We start from the raw sequence: 26,306 nt of genomic DNA, 5'->3' as shown, positions 1-26,306 counted from the left end.
CACAATCACTGCTGTCACAATCAACGGTAGACACCTATCAAGGCCCAGGGTTCAATCAGTAATTCAGCCAGCTACAAGATGAAATTCTAGTTCCATGTTTACCAATCTTGCCTGATGACAACAGGAGATAAGGATTTCATTCAGGGAATACAGTGAGGTTTTCAAGTCCTTTGTGGGTCACTTGGGATGGTCATTCAAATCCCTGGGCTCATCTTTTCTTTTTCCTAATTTGTCCAGTGAGATTAAAGAAACAAGTCAATACATCATTCATTACTTTACCAAAATTCAAATCATTTCTTCTTATAAGTGGTTGATTGGGAGGATCAAATATTGATATTCCACATTATTTATACTGGCAGGGCTATCATTGTCCTATTTCCTATGGTATCCAGAGTTATTAGCATCTTTAAAGAGATTACAGTGTTGATACCATAAACCTCAGAACCAATTCAAAAAATGTATCCTTAAAATTCTGTTCTGGGGCCGGAGCTGTGCTGTAGTGAGTAAAGTTGCCGCCTGCAGTGCCAGCATCCCATATGGGCACAAGTTCGAGTCCCAGATGCTCTCTGCTATGGCCTGGGAAAGCCATCTTTAAAAAAATTCTCTTCTAGGGTGGCACTCTGGCACAGCAAATTAAGCTACCTCTCACAACACCCACATCCCATATCTGAGTGCTGGATCAAGTCCTAGCCACTCCACTTCAGTACCAACACCCTGCTAATGTGCCTGGCAAACAGCAGATGAGGCTCAAGGACTAGAGTCTTTACACCCATATGGAAGCCTTGAGTGGAGTTTCTGGCTCTGGCGGCTGAGGCCATTTGAGGAGTGAACTAGTAGATGGAAGTCACTGGCATTTTCAAAGGAATATATAAAATCTTTTTTTAAAAAAGAAACTATGACTACTAGAGAAAAAAATTTCCATTCTTCTAAAACACTCTCAGTACCAAAATCTATGGTCAAAGTTCTCCAGGAAAAGAGAAGCAACCAAGTGTATGTATATATATGTATATCCATGGGTTCCACAGCCTCAGATTCAACCACTCAATGATCAAAAATATTTGGAAAAAACACTTTATATCTGCTGAAAACAGTCATTTTTTCCAGTTCTTTACTCCATAAACAATATAGTACAGCAAAATTTACAAAGGAGTACATCATACAGGGCATGATAAGTAATACAGATATAATTTAAAGAAGGATATTCTAAAGAGTCCATGGAAAACTATGTATACTTTTTTTTAATGAAAAATCTATGAAGGCATTTCAAAACATTCAAAAATGTTTCACTAATATAAATTGATCTTTTGATTCCATTACTATGAATTCACTGAAGAACAATCAGAGATTTGCAAATAAATACTATGTAGCTATTGGACAGAATGGTCTATAAATGTTTGTTAGGGCTATTTGGTCCATAGTATTATAGTTTAACTCCAATGCTTCTTCATTAATTTTCTGTGCTGTATTATCAGTCTATTAAAGAAAAATCTCCAACTAGTGTTACACTGGTTTCTCTCCCTTTCAATCTAATTTTTAATCAGTTACTCTGGCATTGGGTGAATATATATTTAAAAATTATCATTTCTTCTTGTAGAACTGATCCCTTTATCATTATACAAAGACCTTCTTTGTCTCATTCAGGAATTTTTTACCCAGTCTCTTTTTTTCTGACAAAGTACAGTTATTCCTGCTCATTTCTGATTTATATTTGGGTGGAATATCTTTTCCCAGCCCGTTACTTTCAGTCTTTTTATGTCTTTACTGGTGAAGTGAATTTTTTGTAGGAGGCGTATTACTGGGCCATCTTCTTGTTTTAAATCCATGCTGCCAGTCTAAATCTTTTAGCTGTGGGGGACAGGGGAAAGGGTTTAATGTTTCACAATCAGGGTTATTACTGATAGATAAGAACTTACTTTTTTTTTTCTTTGCTTGTTTTGTATGGCCTTTGTTTCTTCCTCTATTGTCCATCTTTATGATTTGGTGATTTTCTGAACAGGTAAGGTAGGATTCTTTGATGTTATCTGCTATATGAGAGTGTTTTATACTTTTCATGATATCTTTTTCATGATATCTTTTTGTTTTATTTAAGATTTTTTATTTAAGTATTTTAAAGAGTTATAGAGAGGAGAGGTGGAGAGATCGTTCATCTGCTGGGTCACTTTCCAGATGGCCACAATGGCCAGGGCTGGGTCTTCCACAACGGTGGCAGGGGCCCAAACACAGGCCATCTTTCTTTGCTTTTTCCCAGGCCACTGGCATTCCATGAAGCAGCTAGAACACAAACCAGTGCCCATATGGGATGTTGGCATCACAGATGGGGGCTTTCCCCGATACTACAATGTTGGCCCCTATCCTTTTGTTTGTAGATTTGGGACTCCCTTAAGCATATCTTATAAGAGCAGTCATGTGGTGAAAAATTCTCTCAGTTTTCGCTTGTCTTTGAAAGATTTATTTCTCTCTCATTTCTGAAGAACAGCTTTGTTGGATATAGTATTCTTGATGTGTTGTTTTTTCTTTCAGGACCTTGTCTATATCATCTCATTCTCTACTATTTGTAAAGTCTCTACTAAAAATAACGAGGATTCCCTTAGATGTGATGAGACACTTGCCCCTCATTTTTCTAGTTAAAAATTTTTCTATAACAATTTTTTCATGCCAAACGATGGAAAAACACTTTAACACAGTTTGAGGGAGACACACCTCACAGAAATGGCATGAAAACCCAATCCTCACTCTATGAATCACAAAAGAATATCTTACTGTTTTTAGAATTCTCTGTATCTTGGACTCATTATGGTTTGACTTACTATAACATGCCTCAGAAGTTTTCTCAGTCAATCTGAGGTCCTTGGAGTTTCTTGAATAGCTATACCTTTCCCAACATTTGGAATTTTTCCAGATATTATTTCTATACACCTCTCTTTATCTTCTTTCTAAACAATTACATTAACATTTGTTTGCTTAGTGGTGTCCTGTAAGTCTTCTAGGATTTTTTCACTCAAAAAATACTTTCATTTATTTATTTTCATTTATTTGCAAGGCAGACAGGCAGGGATCTTCCATTTGTTGCTTTATGCCCCAAATGCCTGCAACAGCTGGGGCTGGGCCAGGCTAAAATAGAAATAGGGAACTCAAACTGGGTCTCCCATATTGTTGGTAGGAACCCATCTGCGATCTACCAAGCTGTGCATTATAGAAAGCTGAAACTGGAAACTGTGGCAGGACCTGAATCCAGATACTCCAGTATGGGATGCAGACATCCCAAGCAGCACCTTAATTCTGTACCAAATGGCAACTCTTCATCTTTTTCATTTGTGTCTGACTGGGTTATTTCAAAAGACCTGTTTACAAGCTCTGAGATTCTTTCTTCTGCTTGATGTGGTCTGTTTTGAGGTTCTCCACTAAATTTTTAAATTTCTTTACTGAGCTTTTCAGTTTTAAGATTTGTTTCCTTCTTTTTTCATTATCTCCATCTCTGTGATAAATTTCCAATTCACTTATGAACTGCTTTCCTAATTTCACTGAATTGTCTCTTCTAATGAGCCTGAGTTTCCTTAAAATAATTATTTTGAGTTTTTCAGGTAATTTTTTTCTTTCTTTTTTTTTTTTATTTGACAGATAGAGAGAGAAAGAGACAGAGAGAGAAATGTCTTCCTTTCCGTTGGTTCACCCCCCCCCCCCGCAATGGCCACTACGGTCAGTGCTGCACCGATCTGAAGCCAGAAGCCAGGTGCTTCCTCCTGGTCTCCCATGCAGGTGCAGGGGCCCAAGCACTTGGGCCATCCTCACTACCCTCGCGGGCCACAGCAGAGAGCTGGAGTGGAAGAGGAGCAACCGGGACTAGAACCCAGCGCCCATACGGGATGCCGGTGCTGCAGGCAGAGGATTAACCAAGTGAGCCACGGCACCGGCCCCTCAGGTAATTTATCAGTTTAGTTCATTTCAAGGTCTATAGCAAGACTGCTAAGTGTGTTTCTTTGTAGATATTATATAACTTTGCTTCTTCATGCATCTTGTGTCCCTGGATGGATATCTGATTACCATGTGGACCAGTTTATATAGCAAAATATTTTCTCTTGGTGTTGGTTGAGTAGACTACTTGATTTAGTTCAAGGTGGGCACAGTAATGTAGTCTCTGAGTAGTTTTTTAGATGCAGTCAATGTCACTGTCGCCCAAATGTGGAATCTCTGAGATTGTTCTACTGGTCGAAATGCAGTTCTCCAAATACAGTGGGTTCTCCAGCAGCTCTGGGAAAAGTGTATGCAGCTGTGGGTGCAGGGTGCCTATCAGATACCATGGATTGCCTAGGAGCAGTGTGACAGTAGGAATACAGGCTTCATACAGCTAGCACCACAGTGAAGTAGGGGTACCCATCAGCTTTCCCTGGCTTTGCATGAGTGGAAGAAATTCGGCAAGCCAGGGCAAAAACAGCAAAGCAGTACTGTTGGCAAGAGGAAGACAACTTTGAATGTCCAGTGTCTACACACAGGGTGGGCCACATTGGTGAACCTTGGCAGGGCATCCATCATTGACTGAGGCCTATGCTTCACAGGACATACGAGGTACAGCCACCTAGGGCCACAGGAGAGGCCACCCACATCAGCTACCTGACTGCAATGTGGGGCTGTAGATAGCTGGGCAGGCTGCCCAGCAGCTTCCTGGGATCATGAAAAGGTAGGTGGAGGGTTCCCAGCTGCTTCTGGGAATCAATGGCTAGGGGGTTTGGCCAGTAGAATAACACACATAGTTTGCTAACCACACAATAGGTATTTATCTAAGATCATTCTGAAAAACGTCTAAAAAGAATAGAGGAAGCATTCAAGTTTCACAAACACTGAATCAAAACTATGAAACTACACATGTATCATAAGCTAAATATTTGCAATTTTTTTAAAGATTTATTTATTTATCTGAGAGGCAGAGTTAAAGACAGAGAGGAGAGACAGAAAAGCAGGTCTTCCATCTGCTGGTTCACTCTCCAAATGGCCTCAACCACTGGAGCTGGGCCGATCCAAAGCCAGGAGCTAGGAGCCTCCTCCAGGTCTCCCAAATGGGCACAGGGGCCCAAGCTCCTGAGACATCTTCCACTGATTCCCCAGGCCATCAGCAGAGAGCCGGATGAGAAGATCTAGATCTAGAGAGCCGGATCAGAAGAACAGCAGCCAGGACTGAAACTGGCGCCCATATGGGATGCTGGTACTGCCGGCAGAGGCTCAACCTAATATGCCATAGTATGGACCACTGGAATCAGCATTTTTTAATGTCAGAATTATACTCTACCAAATGAAATTAACTTCATTTCCTGGTAGCAAAATATTTCTTTTATAAATTTGTGTCTCAAGAGTTAAACATAATTTATATTCAAAGGAATAAATAATAATTTAACAAAAATACAACTCATATCAAACTGCTTAATTTGGCCGGTGCCGCGGCTCACTAGGCTAATCCTCCGCCTGCGGTGCCAGCACCCCGGGTTCTAGTCCCAGTTGGGGCGCCAGATTCTGTCCCAGTTGCTCCTTTTCCAGTCCAGCTCTCTGCTATGCCCTGGGAAAGCAGTAGAAGATTGCCCAAGTCCTTGGCCCCTGCACCCGCATGGGAGACATGGAGGAAGCCCCTGGCTCCTGGCTTCGGATCTGCGCAGCTCTGGCCATTGCATCCATCTAGGGAGTGAACCAGTGGATGGGAGGCTCTCTCTCTCACTTTCTCTCTGTCTCTGTCTGCCTCTGCCTGTCTGTAACTCTGCCTTTCAAATAAATAAATAAATCTTTAAAAAAATAAAATAAATCAAGTTGTATAGGTGTAGTTCCACTAACCTAACCAGATTAAAAAAAAAAAAAAACTATCAGGAATAAAGAGAAGAGGCCACAGGAAAAAGCTTACATGAGGAAGGGAATATATTAACACAAAACTGAAAAGCACATTATACACAGGGCTAAGGTCAAAACTAAGAAAACTTATTCATAGAACAGATACAGTAATTTTAAGTGTGCAAAGTAAACTATCAATAACTTTTCAACAGATTTCCTACTTCATGTCAGCACTCTCTCAACACAAATTTGAGTAACCACAAAGCAGAATTTGTTCTTCTTTTAGCTTTAGTTAGAAGATAAAACACATAATTCAATGAAATAGAGAAACAGATTAATGCTCTTTGGAAAGTTTTGGTTTCAATTATTTTGTGAACATCTGCATCTAAAATGTACAACTAGCATCTATAAATATTATGATTCAGTCAGTAAATAAAATGTATTATGGAAAACTATAAAGTTAAATACAAGAGAAAAGAAACAACACTTCTATTAAAATATTAGCAAATGGCTCATTTTTATAGTTGCTACTTAAATACTTTTGAATAATTATATGCAAAAAAATGAATTTTGAAAAAGTATTCAGGGGATTTACAAAATATGGGAAACAAAGATTATAAACTTAAAAAGAATGAAATAACCAAGAAATCAATTATATAACCTTATAAATATATTCTTCAATTATTTCTAAATAAAAAATCCAACCCACTTAATGTTGGCTGTAGGCATATGAAATATTAATATATTTTCTAATGCTTCTAAAATTTATTTTTAAAAATGTCAGGAAAAACACATTCTCTAACAAACAAAGATCCTTCTAATAACTTCCAAACTGGCATCAATTTTGTCAAGATCTTTCACTAATCAATACAGAAACTTTGATTTCAATAAAGGTGATAAAAGTTGCTCTAACCCTTTCCAGCTACAAGCTCTCAACAGATGATCATCATTAAGCCTAGACCAGGACTCCACATTCAGAAGCTATATAAATGTGTCCTGTTAGTACTTGGTTAGTCTGTTTGGCAACTTGAGTTCTCCAGACATATGGCAACTGCTGCCCTTTGAGGTCTGAAGTCAAGTCTTTGGGGAATCTCCGAGCCTACGCTGAAATTACAAGGACTGTTCATTAGAGACTGCTGCAGGGAAACATGAAAGACCTCCATTACAACTATATAAAACAGCTAATTATTTTTAAAAGATTTTTAAATCATCTAATATACTCAGCTATAATAAAAAGTATTTGCCAATTCAAAGACATTAATTTCTGGAAAAATACTACTTTCAGGACATGTGTGCCAACAGTTTTCTTCTTGCTTCCCATCTTCCACCTCAATAAACTAAACATTCATTTTTTAAGAATGATCAAGATTTTAACATCATGGGAGAAAATTAATTCATCTCATACTTCTACATCCTGTATACAGACCACTATAAATATTTTTCAAATGAAGTTAATTTTAGAAATGAATCCGTGCTAATACTTTGGAATAAAGTACACTATTAAACTCAGCCAGATATACTTAACATAGACATGTTTGTTTTGAAATATATCATTTCTTATTCAAGAACCTGCCTACATTAATTTAATTTTAATTAATCATCAGTGAAAAATTATAAGCAAAAATGGTAAAATTACTCTATATAAAATGGTACTGATTAGACAATATTAAGCAAAGAATGAAAATAAATGAGGATTCAAATGTTTATAATTAAGACTATCAATAAATGAGAGACAGAGTTCAAAAAATCTTATAATTTTATATTTTGTCAGCAGTATCCTGAAAACAAAGTAAATATTTTCTATTAATTACTGTTGCTATTTAACTATTTGAATGTCTAGACACTTTTTAATTCAAGAGAATAAACGGTATCATTATTTATTAGCTTTTACAAAACCATACTACCACTGAATATTTACTTCAGCAACAAATCTTTATCAAATGTTATATAAAACTCATTAACCTGCCTCAATCATTTCTTAAATCCACATATATGTTGATATCTGACAGACTAATTCCAAAACACAATAACACTTTCAACCCATTTATAAAAAGACAACAGAAATCAAGTATGCTAAACATGTTTTAAAGAATAAAAAAATTCTTAAAAAAACAGATTACAAATGATTTATATGAATGACTAGTGCTGAAGTTAATTACAAGTAACCCAATAAAATAGTGCCTTTATTATTGTACAGCAAGTAATAGCTCTAGATGTAAAAACCAGAACTCTTTCTGCTGACTTTTGCATGCCCATTCCCACAGCACACAACATGAAGAATTAAACATGAAGTAAATAAGCCACACAGAAAGCAGCAGTTTTAACTAAATGCAGAAAACTTTGTTGCTGCTTAATCATGTTTAACCATGTGGGGTCTTCCAGTCCGAACACAGACGGCTGTAAAGTGATACTATGTGTTCACTGAATGAATTGTTAGGGTAAATTCAAAATGAGAATGTATTTTCAGGGCTAAACTTTTAGCTTCAAATAAAAACTAAACAGCTGTGAGATAACATTAAAATTGCTTCAACACTGGACAGAAGCAATTGAGTTTTCTGTTATGTTTATGATACCAAATGATATCTTCAGGATTAAAATTTTTCAAACCTCACATGTATACATTGTGAAATGACTAAATATATACTGAACACCTTTTTAGTTAGTGAGAACACCTAAGAACTACTCTCTTAGCCCGAATCTCATTCTTTACAGAGGCCTTTTTCAAATGATACCTCCTCTCGTCCCTCCTCCATTCTGCTAGGGCTCAGGTTGAGAATCATCATATTGGACAACTTTTTATAATAATGATATATTTAGCCAGAAAAAAAGGTTGACAATCAATGAACTAAAATAACTGTTATAAAAATCATTTTCAGCTATACTACCACAGGAAAGCTATTAAAAGTAAAACAGTAGAGGGCCGGCGCCGCGGCTCACTAGGCTAATCCTCCGCCTAGCGGCGCCGGCACACCGGGTTCTAGTCCCGGTCGGGGCGCCGGATTCTATCCCGGTTGCCCCTCTTCCAGGCCAGCTCTCTGCTGTGGCCAGGGAGTGCAGTGGAGGATGGCCCAGGTGCTTGGGCCCTGCACCCCATGGGAGACCAGGAAAAGCACCTGGCTCCTGGCTCCTGCCATCGGATCAGCGTGGTGCGCCGGCCGCAGCGCGCCGGCCGCAGCAGCCATTGGAGGGTGAACCAACGGCAAAGGAAGACCTTTCTCTCTGTCTCTCTCTCTCACTGTCCACTCTGCCTGTCAAAAAAATAAAAAAATAAAAAAAAAAAAACAAATAAAAAAAAGTAAAACAGTAGAAACAAAACACACTAAAGTTTACCAAAGAAACTTAAAAGTCATTATAGTAGTAATCTCTAAGATGGCATCGATGTTACTTGTATTCAGGTACACTTTAGTGAGCTTCCCAGAAAGAGTTTTCATTACAGCTAGCACAGGCCCTCCTTTGGGAGGCTATGAAAAATATAAAAGTCATCCAATAACCTTGTCTACATGGAACAGAATAAAAACTGCTAACCCATGATGTCTTTTCTAGCCCTAAAATTTTGTTTCAAGATAAAAATGAGCCAGACTGGACATATAACTACAAAAAGAATAGAAAATAATAAAGATGCTGCAGGAAATAATGGTGAGCAAGATTTGGCGAGGCAAAGATCTGAAAAATCAAGTTAACTTCATGAAAACAGAGTTATTAAACAGATTGGGGGAAAAGGAGAGTTCTTGTAATGTTTAAAACACAATTCAGAATCTAATAACTTTAATTTACAACTTACTTTGCCCTACAGACAGTTCTATGTACTTTTATACAATACCTAATAAGACCTTAATACCCTAATTTTACTCAATAAGAAACGAGGCTCAAGGATGTAAAGCAAGTGAATTTACCCAAGGTTATACAGTTAATAAATGGTAGAAAAAAACATTTATTGAATTCAAAATTTATCATTATGTCATTTTTTTCAGCTCTCAGTCTTTCCTTAAAAATCTCTTTGGGGCCAGCACTGTGGTGTAGCAGGTAAAGCTGCTGCCTGCAAGGCCGGCATCCAATATGGGCGTCAGTTCGAGTCCCAGCTGCTCCACTTCTGATCCAGCTCTCTGCTATGCCCTGGGAAGGCAAAAGAAGATGGCCCAAGTCCTTAGGGCCCTGCACCCACATGGGAGACCCAGAAGAAGCTCCTGGTTCCTGGCAGCTCAGGCCTCTGCAGCCAATTGGGGAGTCAATCAGAGGATAGAAGACTTCTCTCTCTCCCCCATCTCCGTCTCTCCCTCTCCCCCCCACCCCCGCCCTGCCTCTCTGTAACTCTGCCTTTCAAATAAATAAATTTATTATTATTATTATTATTTGATCGAGTTGGACAGTGAGGGAGTGAGACAGAGAGAAAGGTCTTCCTTCCGTTGGTTCACTCCCCTAATGGCAGCTACGGCTGGAGCTACGCCAATCCAAAGCCAGGAGCCAGGTGCTTCCTCCTGGTCTCCCATGTGGGTGCAGGCACCCAAGCACTTGGGCCATCCTCCACTGCCCTCCCGGGCCACAGCAGAGAGCTGGAGTGGAATAGGAGCAGCCAGGACTAGAACCTGGCACCCATATGGGATGCCAGTGCCACAGGCAGAGGACCAGCCAAGTGAGCCACGGTGTCGGCCCAAATAAACAAATCTTAAAAAAGAAAAAGAAAACCTGTTCCAGGGGGCAGTGTGTGGCAAAGCAGGTTAAGCAGCTGCCTGTGATACCAGCATCCCATATGAGTACCGGTTCAAGTCCCAGGTACTCCACTTCTGACCCAGTCCCCTGCTAATGCACCTGGGAAGCAGTGAAAGATGGCTGGCTCAAGTGCTTGGGTCCCTGCCACCCATCTGAGAGATCAGAATGGAATTCCATGCTCCTGGCTTCAGCCTGGCTTGGTCCTGGCTGTTGTGGCCATCTGGGGAATGAACCATTGGATGGCAGAACTCATCCTCTCTTTCTCTTTCCCTTTCTCTGCCTTTAAAATAAATAAATCTTAAAAAGGACCTGGTCAAGTAATTTTCTGTTCTGAAGTAGTTAAGAAATTTACTCCTAGGAAAGCAAATACATAGCTTCAATGTTGTGATTCTTACTTCATTTAGGCCCAAATCAAAGTTCAAACTGTAGACTGTCTTAAAACTATGGGCATATTTCTGGACTTTTGTATCACAAAACTGACAGCTTGACTAAAAATGGCCTGACTAAAAAATGCACAATAGATAGAGTAATTATGTATTAGGAGTATAACTGTCCCTTTCTAAATTATACAATTAACTTCTAGATGTACATGTCAAGGCACTAAAATACATGTAACAATTTTATTTCAGAGTTGACTAAGTCAAACTATGCAAACACTTTAAACAAACACCAAATTTTAAATCTGGATACTAAGTAGCTGGAATGGTTAATTAAATGATTACACTGACTAAAATGCATTCAAAGTCAGAGTTAATATATTTGTTCAAAATAGAGAGACAAAGAGATAGATCTTCCACCCGCTGATTCACTCCCAAATGGCCACAATGCCCAGGACAAAGCCAGGAGCTTTTTCCATGTCTCCAACATGGGTGCACCGGCATATGAGCAAGGAAACAGATGGGAAGTTGAGCAACCCAGACACAAACCAGCACCCATATGGGAAGCCGGTGCTTTTGTATGCTATACTAGAACACTGGCCCCTAAGTAATATATTATTTTTAAAAATATAAAATACAGGAATATAGCTGACCATTCAAAGATTTATCAGAGAGTTTAGTACTAAACGAAGACAATCTCAAGCTTTGCACTTTTAACCCAACCTTTCTACAATACTTCAGCTTTAGTAGATTGAAATTAAGAGAAAGAAAGGACTTGGCAAAAACCAAACAATTTGAGCCGAAAAACAGACATTGACCTGTATTGCTAATTACACTACAATCAGAGAAAAATTCTACACTCAGAAACTCCCATTTGTGTATTCTTCCCTTTTCCTTACTCTCTTCCTAATCCCAAATTTAAAAGACTGGTTGTAAAACAGCAGGGTGCCAAATTAAAACACACTTTATTTTCAGATGTCTCCATGCTCATAGGCTGGCTTCCTGTCAGGAAGAGTTCCATGTCACTGAATACCCCAATCAGCAGGGAACTTGCAAAATTAAGTGCCAGTTGATATTACTTTGTTTTGCATTTACCACCCTTGAGAATAATGTTCAAGGATCTAGTTATGTAGTCAGCATGGTATCATCCTTCTGACTAGACTGCCAAGCCACAGGGTGTACTGCCAGTTCCTCAAAATTTACCTTAAAAGGTTGTGTTTTCTAAACCCCAGAGTGCTGGTGAATCAACAGGACGCCTGTATTTCAGATTAAATCCTAAATCTAAGGTTAAAAAATGCTTTTCTTTGGCTCTAACAAAGAGGTTAAATTAATGTTATGGGAAGGTCTCCACTGAAAGTCAAATAAAGCTCAGTTAATGCTCATTAACTCATAAACCTAAATATTTTACTTTTAAAAAAGAAAAATATGGTACTGTACTCTGATTTATTTTGTTCTTAATATGTTTTTTCTATTATCTAAAGGGAAATGTTTTCATCCTGCAATAGAAAGCTATGTTATAAATTTTGAAACAATTAAAAACAGGTGTTTTCTCAAGTTATCATAAAGTACAGTTATTAGGCTTATTTCAAATATTTAAAATTATCAGTGCTTCTACAATTTTTCAAGAGTGTTTTATGCACCTTGAATCTTCAACACTCTCAAGCTCCCCCATATACATCCTATTCATGCTTCAAAGACCTATACTTTTTTTGTTATACAGTCAACTCTATTACACACAAAATTAAATTAACTTGGCATTTCAACATAAAATATTTTTGCAGTCTTTGTGTATTATAAAGAAAAAGCATTCACAGCAGTTCTAAGTCAAAAACAAGGTGACTGCAATTCAAGCCTATATTTTCATACCAATGTTAGAGACTATTCTACTGATTCTCTCCTATCCATAATCAAAATGCCATGTGTACTGACAACAACAAAATGCATGGGTACTGACAAAAACAGCAATAATCAATTTATATTTCATTCTAAAGATAAGACAGAACATATCAAGAGGGGAAGATAAAACATAAAAATGTTGAAATTTTACATTGTTCCTGGTTGGACCATGCACATATAAACTGGTCTTAAAAACTGCCCCAGTTGTAATCAAAACAGCATGGTACTGGTACAGAAACAGATGGATAGACCAATGGAACAGAATTGAAACACCAGAAATCAACCCAAACATCTACAGCCAACTTATATTTGATCAAGGATCTAAAACTAATTCCTGGAGCAAGGACAGTCTATTCAATAAATGGTGCTGGGAAAATTGGATTTCCACGTGCAGAAGCATGAAGCAAGACCCCTACCTTACACCTTACACAAAAATCCACTCAACGTGGATTAAAGACCTAAATCTACGTCCTGACACCATTAAGTTATTAGAGAACATTGGAGAAACCCTTCAAGATATTGGCACAGGCAAAGAATTTCTGGAAAAGACCCGGGAGGCACAGACAGTCAAAGCCAAAATCAACTATTGGGATTGCATCAAATTGAGAAGTTTCTGTACTGCAAAAGAAACAGTCAGGAGAGTGAAGAGACAACCGACAGAATGGGAAAAAATATTTGCAAACTATGCAACAGATAAAGGGTTGATAACCAGAATCTACAAAGAGATCAAGAAACTCCACAAAAACAAAACCAACAACCCACTTAAGAGATGGGCCAAGGACTTCAATAGACATTTTTCAAAAGAGGAAATCCAAATGGCCAACAGGCACATGAAAAAATGTTCAAGGTCACTAGCAATCAGGGAAATGCAAATCAAAACCACAATGAGGTTTCACCTCACCCCGGTTAGAATGGCTCACATACAGAAATCTACCAACAACAGATGCTGGCGAGGATGTGGGGAAAAAGGGACACTAACCCACTGTTGGTGGGAATGCAAACTGGTCAAGCCACTATGGAAATCAGTCTGGAGATTCCTCAGAAACCTGAATATAAACCTACCATTCGACCCAGCCATCCCACTCCTTGGAATTTACCCAAAGGAGTTTAAACTGATAAACAAAAAAGCGGTCTGCACCCTAATGTTTATTGCAGCACAATTCACAATAGCCAAGACCTGGAACCAACCTAAATGCCCATCAACGGTAGACTGGATAAAGAAATTATGGGATATGTATTCTTTAGAGTACTATACCGCAGTAAGAAACAACGAAATCCAGTCATTTGCAACAAAATGGAGGAATCTGGAGCACATCATGCTGAGTGAAGTAAGCCAGTCCCAAAGGGACAAATACCATATGTTCTCCCTGATCGGTGACAACTGACTGAACACCAAAAAGGAAACCTCCTGAAGTGAAATGGACACTATGAGAAATGGTGACTTGATCAGCATAGCCATGACTGCTAATGGACAACTTAATACATTATCCCTCATAGTATTTTTTTTTTGTCTGTTCTACTTAATATGACTGGTTTAATTCTGTAATTATCACACAGTTATTCTTAAGTGTTGAAAATTAACTGAAATGTGATCCCTGTTAAACATAAGAGTGGGAATAAGAGAGGGAAGAGATGTATAATTTGGGGCATGCTCGGCTGACTTGCCCCAATAGGTAGAGTTGGAAACATACCAGGGGATTCCAATTCAATCCCATCAAGGTGGCATGTGCCAATGCCATCTCACTACTCCAAGTGATCAATTTCAGTTCACAATTGATCATAATGAAAGGACTAAGAGTCAAAGGGAGCACATAAACAAGTCTAGTATCTGCTAACACCAACCGATAGAATAAATAAAGGGGAGAGTGATCCAACATGGGAAGTGAGATACTCAGCAGACTCATAGAATGGCAGATGTCCTATATAGCACTCTGGCCTCAGAATCAGCCCTAAAGGCACTCGGATCTGGCTGAAAAGCCCATGAGAGTATTTCAGGCATGGAAAGCCAAGACACTCTGGCAAAAAGATCTCTGTGAGTGAGATCCCAGTGGAAAGAACAGGTCTTCAAAGAGGGAGGTGCCTTTCTCTGAAGGGAGGAGAGAACCTCCACTTTGACTATGACCGTGTCTAAACAAGATAAGAGTCGGAGAACTCAAGGGACTTCCATAGCCTTGGAAACTCATAACTGGTGCATAGGGAGATTACTGATGCCATAAACAGGAGTGTCAATTGGTAAAGTCAACAACAGGAGTCACTGTGCACTTACTCCTCATGTAGGATCTCTGTCCTTAACGTGCTGTACACTGAGGCTTAATGCTATAATGAGTTCTCAAACAGTATATTTCACTTTGTGTTTCTATGGGGGTGCAAACGACTGAAATCTTTACTTAATGTATACTAAACTGATCTTCTGTAAAAAAAAAAAAAAAAAAAAAAAAAGAAAGAAATTATCAATTCCCAACTTGACTCTCACTGGGATTAAACATGACAATAGGTCTGATCTGATTTCATCATCATTTAAAAAAATCATCTATTATTTTTCACTTTATGTTTCTGTGTGGGAGCAAACTGTTGAAATACTTACTTAAGGTATACTAAGCTGATCTTCTGTATATTAAGATAATCGAAAATGAATCTTGATGTGAATGGAAGGGGAGAGGGAGTGGGAAAGGGGAGGGTTGTGGGTGGGAGGGACGGTATGGGGGGGGAAGCCATTGTAACACATGAGTCGTACTTTGGAAATTTATATTCATTAAATAAAAGATAAAAAAAAAAAAAAAAAAAAACTGCCCCAAAGTCCAGGTTACCTTGTAAAATAAGGCTGCTAATACAGGAAATGCAATAATTTATTTACAGCATTTGGAAGTATATGTTTCAACTTTTAGGATAATCTGCAAATAAACTGTCATGCAAGTACCAGTATGTTACAAAAAATGGAGAGATTTTTGTACCCAGATAGATTGGTTTATGTTACAAAACCTGAACATTCAACAACATATAAAAATACATTTGCATAAACAGATCAATTTTAAGAGTTAAAGGCTCAACAGTTGAAATATGTCTGTTCCAAGAATTTGTGATGTCTTAAGTGAATGCTAGGCTTAAGCCAATGGTGTGGCTTACAAGTGATGTAAGTAATTCTACAGAAAGAAAAATTTAAGTTCACAAAACTCATTTCTCTAAAAGATATCATCAATAGTGACTCTCTTAGCCAAGTCTTCATTAGACTCAATGCTGATCAGATGAAAGGAACTTAGAAAGTATCATTTTCTAGGGCCAGTGTTGTGGCATAGCAGTTAAAGCCCCCACTGGTGATTCCAGCATCCCAGTTCATATCCCAGCTGCCTCCACTTCATATACAGCTACCTGCTAATGTCCTGAGGAAAGCATCAAAAGATGGCCCAAGTGTTTGGGCCCCTTACACCTATATGGGAGACCAAGAAGCTCCTGGCTTCAGTCTAGCCCAGCCATGGTTGTTATGGTCATCTGGTACATAAATCAGCAGATGAAGATTCCTCTTTTTATTTCTCTCTTTTTGTAACTCTGACTTTCAAACAAGTAAATAAACCTTTACAAAATAAACTATCATGGCTGGCGCTGTGGCGTGGCAAATTAAGCCACTGCCTGCAGCGCCAGCATCCCATATGGGCGCAGGTTTGAGACCCAGCTGCTCCACTTCCAATCCAGCTCTATGCTATGGCCTGGGAAAGCAGGAGAAGATGGCCCAACTCCTTGGGCCTCTGCACCAGTGTGGGAGACACAGAAGAAGCTCCTGGCTCCTGGCTTCGGATCAGCACAGCTCCAGCCACTGTGGCCAATTGGGGAGTAAACCAGCAGATGGAAGATCTCTCTCTGCTTCTCCTGCTCTCTTTCTGTGTAACTCTTTCAAATAAATAAATCTTTACAAATAAATAAACTTTCATTTTATTCCTTCAAGACAAAGTGACACATGGAAGAAATTCAGAATTAGGTTTTGGAGTCTATTATATAAGGGTTAAATTGCCTTTCAGATTAAGGAAGGAGTTGGAGTAAGATGATTATTAAAAAGAACGGAGTCTCTCCTCAATTAAATATTTTTCCATGAATCTAAAACTCCAGGATTAATTTTGAAGACGGAAAATTTACTTAAATAAGGTAAAGATGCTTATTTATTTAATAAGTATCTATTAAGTGTTTATTATGCTATAGACATTGACAGACATTGTAGACAAAGGAACAAGAAATTGTTTCCTGCCATTGAGCAGTTTTATAACACAGTATGACAAGCACTAAAATAGTTCTTAGGTCTATAAATTTGTATAAGTAAAGATCATAAATCATAAACTGATGTTGAGGACATGTAAGCAAGAACTGAAGATGCATCAGAGTTAATAAGACTTGGAATTATTTTTATCCAAACTTATAGTAAAAGCAAAGGAGGCATATAGTGAATAAGTTTTTTCATTTTTAACATACAAGAACATACATGAACAGAGGTTTTAATAATGTGTTATTATGCACCCGACTCAAAATTGATTCATTTCAAAGACTGACTTCTTCAGATCATCTATGAAAAAGCGATTGTTCCAAACACACCTGGATGAATCTGAACTATCAGCATTCTATTCTCCATTCATTTTTCAGAGTTTAAGATCACCAAGAGTGATGCTTTTGTTTTACTATCCAACTATATCTTCTAAAATGGAATTATTATATATTTCAGTAAAACACCCTGGTCTTGGGTATTAGCATCATTTCTTGACTCTAAATTCTGTAGTCTTACTAATATCTTTAATAATGACTCCAAAACTGTATTATATCAAGGTTCTGACCACAAGTAGTCTCCAATCCTGGTTGTCTGGAGGATAAATGGGCAAATTATAAAAAGCACCCACTGGGGCCGGCACTGTGCCACAGCTGGTAGGGCCACCACATCATGTGGGTCCCAGCTTGTGTTCCAGCTCCAGTTCCAATCCAGCACCCTGCTGTGGCCTGGGAAAGCAGTGGAAGACGGCCCAACAGCCTGGGCCCCTGCACCCACGTGGGAAACCTGGATGAAGCTCCTGGCTCCTGGCTTTCCATCAGCCCAGCTCCAGCCATCGAGGCCAAGTGGGGGATAAACCAGCAGATGGAAGATCTTGCACTCTCTCTGTCTCTCTGTAACTCTGGCTTTCAAATGAATGCATAAATCATTAAAAAAAAAAAAAAGCATCAACAATACTACTGTCAAAGCAACTGTTTAGCTATAGGACTATAAAAAGTCAGTTTACTGCTAATTATTTTCATTTGTTTAATAAATTTTTATTGAAAGTTTATTATATCATATACTGTTATCAGATGATAATCATAAACAAAAATTTATCATCTTTAGACCTGTTGGATTTCTTTAAATGTACAAAAAGTTTAATTTCTACAAATTACATCAATAGTAATATATGCAATTTCTCATTAACCCAAAATACATTATGACTTTTGTGTCTAAACCTCACGGTAATATTTTAATATTATTGCAGAACACAGATCACAACAATATTGACCAAACAAGTTTCACCCCAAAAATAAATACCTATATAATTAAAGTATTTAAATTTATCTTTAAACCTGAGATCAGCTCCACATAAATATGATTTTTAAAATGCTCCTGGTTAAATTTAATTCTAGAGAGAATATCAACTTTCATTTTAATCAGTTCTAAAGACCTCTCCCTTGAGAAATAGTGTGAGTTTCATATAAATTGAGGGCTATATGCAAATCACCTTGACAAGGAAGACAGAACAAGTGACAGATCATTTCTTTTGAGTGAAGCAGTAATAATCACAAGGTTTTTATGAAGATATTAGTTATAATTTTGCATATCCAATGATATTTCTCATTCACTGTGATTAAAGCAGAGAAAAATAGAAGCAGAATACTAAGAAGAGGCACTTCCTACATAACTATGATAGATAGAATTTCACAAATTATATTCCAAAAAAATTATATATAAGCATTACACTAGTAAAAAGGATCCTGTGGTCAAATGTTAGTATTATCTCTATTGTAGATTCAGCAATAGGTATTATACACACAATACACAGATACACACACAAGAGACCCTCAGAAAGTTAGTGGAAAATGCATACTATGAAAAAACTATACATGGATTTCAGAATTTTTGCATCAAAATAAATGTATCTTGGAATTCCATTTTTCCATAAACTTTCTGAAATATTTTTGTATGTATCTGCTGAAGGTCTTGAGAGGCACCCCACAGGAAATAAATTGATGAGAACCAACATTTTCTAAATTTGTTTAATGCTATGTTTTCATAGAATATCCACTATTATCCCACAATACTCACTCTGGAATTTGCTGTACTGGAAAAGATGGACAGTAACAATGGAATAACTAAGTTTATGGCTACCACAACTCTAACCATAGAAAGTTACACACACTAGAGGAAATGATTTAGGAACTGTAATATCTATTGAATCTGACAAAATTATAAAACCATAGAATCTGGCAAAAAAATTCTTTCAGTCATGAGAGACTAAAATTATCTACTCATGACCAAAAACAAAATTAGTATCAGGTTAAACAGCAATCAATAAATAGCTTTTTTTATACTCCACCCTTAACACCACTTCCTGGCCCTGTGCTTTGCTTGTGTTTCTCTTAAAATTCTATCTTGTATTACAGTTGTTTGTCTCTTTTGCCATTTAGGAATAGTAAAATGCAGTTAACAGCAGAAGCTTCTCTTAAAACCATATGAAATAGATTTGCTAAATAAACAAATAAACAATGACACAATCAGGCATAAAGAAGATGCCCTGGTAAAGGCAGACACAGTTACACAAAGCTCTGAAGAAGAGTGAGCATTTGAAATGAATCTGAGAGTAAAAATGGAAAATTCTAAAAGTAGAGTTAATGGCTTTATCATATTACTGTACAAAAGCTTCATACAATAAATTCCCTCATAGGCGAAAAAAATGTATAACTAAACAACTATATTATGGTTGGAAAAAATTCTTTGTTTTATTGCCTCAATTCTTTTTTTTTTTAAAAAGCTAACCATATTCTTAACAGTGAGCTTTAGTGAAAAAAGTTGAAATGTACCCTAATACAGCACACTGTGAGGATCTAAGCACCCAATTAAAAGAAAAAAATTTTCATTTATATAAAGTTTTACAGTAAGTAAAACTAATCCAGAGTAACAGAAATCAAATCAATGGGAACCTGAGGTGACAGAGGTGGGTATTGATTGCAAAGGCATACAGGAAGCTTTCTGGATTAAAAAGGTTGCTACATATTTGTGTATATGTGAAAACTCAGGGAACTGTACACCCAAAATGTGTGTACCTGTATCAAATAGAAATGATGCCTCGATAAAGTGTTTTCTTAAGACGTGATTCTGATTAAGTCAAAGAAAACCCAAAAAACAAAGATTCTTTTTAAAAATGGATATGAAGACGGTATCCGGTAATGACAAATTAGCTGACTTAATTTAAAAGAAGACTGAATATAAAAATTATGAAGTATTTCAAAATGAAAGACATCAAAAGGTGAAAGCCCAAAATATCAAGATTTATGGCCCATGTTACCATTCATGTATTAATTACACAATTATATAAATATTTGGTTGAACATTAATTGTGCTAGATACTGGCGATTCAACAGAAAAGAAAAAGTATTTGCCTTCAACAAACTTACAGCCTAAGTGGAAGGAAAAAGAAACAGTGCTCTGAGTGACACCTCATTTGGGCATCTAGTAGTGGGTAAGACAGGAGGCAAGGAAAGTTTTCCACAAGAGAATGTACTTTAGCTTGGAGCTAAATGACTTATTTTTCCCATAAATATTCATTGAGCAGTCATCTCATGCCAGGATTGCTCTAGGTCTTTGGTATACTTTTATAGGCAAAGCAAAAATAGAGGCTTATCTTTATAGAGTTGAAAGAAGTGTAGACTAACTATAATATATAAAATAAGCAAAAAAAAATTTAAATATATTATGATTTGTGGTAATTCTATACTGGCTGATAAGATGAAGACAAAACAGATCTACAGATATAATGGTCTAAGCAAGGGAAATTAAACAGTTCTGAATAATAAGAAGAAATCAACAATTAGAATCACCAAATTTGACAGATGTATTTTAGAGAAAGAAAAAGTATATGCCAATACACAGAAACACAATGGCACATTTGGGTAACTTTAAGTAGTTCACATGACTTGAGAACATATTTAAATTCTACAAAGTGGGGCAGCACTGTGGCGCAGCAGGTTAAACCACTGTCTGAAACGCCTCCATCACATATGGGCACCGATTCAAGTCCCAGCTGCTCCATTTCTGATTCAGCTCTCTGCTGATGCATCTGGGGAAGCAGTGGACAGCCCAAGTCCTTCGACCCCTGTACCCACAAGGGAGACCTGGATGAAGATCCTGGCTCCTGGCTTCAGCCTGGCCCAGCCCAAGTCATTGTGGCCATTTGGGGAGTAAACCATCAGATGAAGTTCTTTTCTCTCTCTCTCTGTCTTTCCCACTCTCTCTGTAATTCCAACTTTCAAATAAATAAATAAATATTTTTTAAAAATCCAAGAAGTAAGAAATGAGGTCCAAGCAATAAAGAAGAACTAACAATGAGGAACATCTATGTGCCACCATATACAGCCAATTTGCTTCTTTATTTTTTGGTATGTTCTAATAATCAAATTCTAATAAACATATCCATCACAACTATATAAAATGAAAAATTCAAGAACTAAAAGGCAAGAGCTACAGTGTTAATGTCATATATTCAATAAGGGATAAACTCAAATACAGAAAGAAATCTAAGAAAAAATAAATTATAGGAGAGTAAAAGGAAAAAAATTTACTACAAATATTTAGAAAAAATTCAATCACAAAACTGACATAATAGCCTAACAGTGGTACTGATTCTAATTGTGATTAACATTTTTAATTTATAACACAAAGATACAGAAATAAACAAACATTCAAATAAAAAATGACTAAATCTTGTATCATTACCTGCACAAGAAGGAAGTATTTCCCAAAATGGCAAGTCTCCATGCTTTGATTAAACATTTCTTAAAGAAATATCAGACTTAAAGAATTTTCAGTTAATTTTTATCACTAATTAATTACTCAGGATGCCAGGACAGACTACATGGTGCTTCTAGTTTTTCTATATACTGTATGCATTTCTGATAAATGGGAAAAGAATAGATGACCTGGCAGAAGGCTCAGACAATAATATGTGATTTACAGGACATGAATGCAGCTACCACAAGATTTATCTGACAGCCCTCTCCGATAGTGGACTGTTGAGTATCCGATGGAATGATTTCTAGTCTAGAAAGTCTACTACTGAGTAGCCATACACATTATTTATTTATTAGATGTTTTGGGTTGAAACCATTTTTAAATGATGCACTTCACAATGCACAGTCATAAATTTACCTTTAAACCCAAGAAGGGAGGTAGTGTTATTGGAATGTATGTCAGACTGAATTAGGATGAGCAACGCAACGCTTTTATAAAGTGGCCTTGAATGCAATGTCAATTCTTTCAAAAATGGTATTAATGTCAAATGAGCAAGACACAAACACTTTGTATGATACTGGACTAATATTATCTGTAATATTTACCTAACATTTTCTTCAAATATAGATTTCTACCAATTTGTACATACATACAACATATATGAAGCACAAATAAGTTGCATGCTTGCAACAAATTAAATCTGAAATATAGGTGATAACCTGTTCAATCTTTTGTGTGCATCAGAGAACATACGGTTTTCTAAAGAATGTATACAGTCTTATTTCAAGAAGTAAAAAGGACTTAAATCAACCATTGATGTTTCAATACTTCTTGAATTATTTTATATGGGATTCAATACATAAACAAATATAATTCAATAAACCTTGAATATATCTTAATTTTAGATGAAACTATGCAGAGTTCAGTAAGGGAGCTTTTCAACTATAAATAGTAACACTATTCCCAAACAATGTTAAAATTTAAATAGAATAAAATATGAAATTATACCTAATCCACTTTTAAGGAATATAAAATATTCCTGAAAATATAAATATATTTGAAGTTTTACATAAATATATAGTGATCTATTTGGTCTTATGGGTAACAAACCAAATATGATCATTTCCTCATTTCTTAAATTTAGGCTCTAAATTCTCGTTCCTAATAAAATATAAACACCTTGCTTTAAAAATGCAAAAAGAAAATAAGTTTCCAATGGATTCATGAAAAATAATCAGAACACGGCTGATTGTCATGAAATTAACACCAACTAATTTGTAAAGTTCTAAATCAAATTTGCAGATGTTAAGTTCATAAGCATATCCCATTATTTATGTGATTAAAAAGGAGTTTTTGACCTGATCTTTCGATCTTTGGCACTCAGTGCTCTCCATCTCCTCTTAAAAAATTAATTAAAATTTTAGCAAGATGGTAGCTTTTACTTCCCACCCTATCTCAGACTAAAAAAAATTATCAATCAAACTCAAGCCATCCCCACCCAGCATCTGCAAAATGTCGACTTGAAATTCAATTTCATATCTCTTAAGCTTTCATGTAGAAAAAGACAGTCCACTTCTTAACAAAATAAATCACTTCTGTGATTACCAAGTTGACCTCTTTGAATTAGGAAAATTCAAAGTGAAAAATGTAATTATCACCCAAGAACAATCTGTATACATCTGGAGCTAATTCTGGCTTCATTTTTCACATCATTTTTCACACTGTGCTACATCTTGTTGAGATGCCATAGAACTTTTAAAGAATTCATAAAAAATGTTAAGAAATTCAAATACCCAGTAATGTACTTTATTCTAAAAAAAAAAATCCTTGAGAATTTCTGACTTTTGAAACATTTCTACTACGTGATCTTCAAAACCCATTTGACTGCTTTAGTATTAAATAGCACTGTGACATACATGACAAATAGGTATATTAAAACATGTCATTCTTTATCTTTACAGTTTCTAACATTCAAATATGTAATGAAACACAACTGAAGTAGCTCTCCTGTAACCAAAATACATTTGATTCTTTTAAACTGGAAAGTGAAACTTCTTTATCAAAACATATCTATGACTATAAACAAGTCCTATGGTCCTTCAGAAGAAACATCTCAAAGTATACCTGAAAGCCTCTTAAAGGGGGAATTTTGTGCAGGTGCAAGATCAGTACATGGCAACTTTTATCCGAGAAATAAACAATCAATTATTTCAAATCAGATGATTAAATGGAAAATTTTACCTAGTCATTTTTGGAGAAATGGCATTTTCTAAAGGTGATGATTAAATTATAGAAACATAGTGCTCATCGAATCTAATAATAAGCCCACTAAGAAGCATAACAACTCATGAGTTTATTATAAAAATCAATTAGGTGTAATCTCTAGAAATAATTGTTCTTACTACACTTTATTGACAATGCATAGTATTGATTTTTCACACCTTCTATGATTCTTTATTTTGTATTCATGAAATGTCCATCAGCACAGTCTAAATAAATTTGGCAATATAGGCACTAAAACAAATAAATCGATGGAAAGAAACATTAATTTTGCATTATCCTTATTTGTTAGGCAAGTAAACCATAAGAGTTGTAAATGAAGGTCAAAGGTTTTGAAATGGGTCAAAACCCTTGACCTCTAGACCAATACCCTTCCTATTAAAAAAGGCTATTTTAAAGTTTTAAGTAGGGGAATTTACTACCAGTAAGACACCACTTTTTTAAAAGACTACAAAGAAAATTCTCAATAAAAACATTCAGCGCTTTAACTGCAAAACAGAAAAGAAAACATCACAGGACAGATGATGTTTATGTAAGTTTAAAAAATCATTAAGAAGTTTACCATAAGAAGTAAACTGTAACAGTGTGTTACACTGTAAGTAATTTTGCTCTTAATAACTTATTTTCTTTATCTTATTATGATGGCTGCCACATTTTTGCTATGTTTAACTAAATCTATGTATGTCAAAATTAATTAGCAATGACACGGATTTAAAATTATTTATCACTCATTTTATAACCTCTGCACAAAGGGAAGTAAACCCATGATTCCCAGTGGAACCAGAGGGGCACTCCACAAGGTACATAAATAAACCTGCTTCTATAACATTAATATACACAGCAAAGAAATTTAATCATCTCAAGATAATTTGATCTGGACACTTGTATTGTAAGGCTAAAAATCCTTTGTTTTTCTTTATATACTTGCCTTCTCTCTCTAGTTTCTTCAAAACCATAGGCTATTAACACAGACAAGAATTAATTATTTTGTAGTACAAATTATTTAAAACTGCAAGCTCCAAACTATATTATAGCAAAAAGTTCTGATAATGCAAATATAATTTTCTTGTCAAAACAAATTCACATGAGAATATACTTTCAATTAAACATTTATTCCTATACTTACCTGAGAACACAGTAGCATAACCAATTCCACAACTGAACTACTAGACTTCATGCAAACCAGACCTATTTTAAAGAGAATTTTTTAAAAATTACAAAGTAAAAAAACAAATGAGGGATTTGCTATTCAACTTTGTCCAAACTGATATTTAAAATAAAATTAACATCTTGCCAAAAAAGAAAGAAACCCTAAATTCATATACATTTGTTCATGATTAAACAAGATGCCCATATTTACTTTAAACCTGGCATCAAAACTACTACCACTTTTGTTAACTATCTCATTTCAGCTTTCAAAACACTGAAACATTTATTACAACTTCATACATAATGACATTTCACAATACTCATAGAAATGTGCACAACATATGCCATATTGATCAATATCATCTACATTTTGTTTTGGAGAGAGTTGATCGTTATACTTGCAGAGAAGGGAAATGGCTCCCTGACCTTTGCTTTCTCCACCACACTCTCTCCCTTCAACCTTCTAGCTATCAATCAAGTTTCCATTTTGTTTCATGGCAGCAGACATCCCAAACACTCTTATTAGTACCCTGACCTCTAACCTCACACTAAACCTTACCAGAAATGCAAGCGGTTGTCTGTTATATATTCTTGATTTCTTATAAATTCATTCATTTACATTTTCTCTTTTATGTTTCATTTTGGTTCAATGAAAAATCCTTGGGGAGAAACTTTTATATAGTTAATGCCCATTAAAAAATTTACTTTTGGTGACTAATAAAATCTAAAGCAGTTCATTCTAAGAACATTTTTTAACAACGTATCTTTACCAGCAATGTCAATAGTTAAAAGGGCTAGCTTAACTAAATCACATTATTACAAGTCAGAAAACTTGCAATTGTTTAATTCTTGGGGGTCGGTGGTGGTAAATACAAGCTTAGGCTCTCTTAAACACCTTGCTATTATCTTACTTTTTTCAACCCATTAAAACTCTTCCAGGTACCCTATATTCTTTTTATCTTCTTTAGTTCTTGCTCCTCCCTTTTTACAAAACAATGCCTCAAAACCATGGAATGCTTAGCTAAAGCTTGATATTCAAATACATAGATGAAGTACTGATACTTCATAGTTAACAATCAGATACAGAA

The 26,306-nt window shown here is 36.2% G+C and overlaps 1 protein-coding gene and 1 pseudogene across 3 annotated transcripts in view; both read right to left on the bottom strand.

Annotated features, from left to right (window-relative positions):
* The window catches only part of LRBA (LPS responsive beige-like anchor protein), a 751,045-nt gene that overhangs the window by 498,733 nt on the left and 226,006 nt on the right, over window positions 1–26,306 (bottom strand). For all 3 annotated transcript variants that reach the window (XM_051819347.3, XM_051819348.3, XM_089302377.1), the window contains exon 33: window positions 25,196–25,257. In XM_051819347.3, the coding sequence (XP_051675307.3) occupies window positions 25,196–25,257 (62 nt within the window). The remainder of the gene's footprint in view (window positions 1–25,195; window positions 25,258–26,306) is intronic.
* Window positions 2,654–2,753, bottom strand: LOC127483353 (small nucleolar RNA U13; annotated as a pseudogene).

This window comes from Oryctolagus cuniculus, chromosome 8 (genome assembly GCF_051225735.1).
Source record: "Oryctolagus cuniculus isolate XC-2025 breed Fujian yellow rabbit chromosome 8, ASM5122573v1, whole genome shotgun sequence".
Lineage (NCBI taxonomy): Eukaryota > Metazoa > Chordata > Mammalia > Lagomorpha > Leporidae > Oryctolagus > Oryctolagus cuniculus.
This window is presented reverse-complemented; position numbering and strand designations above follow the sequence as displayed.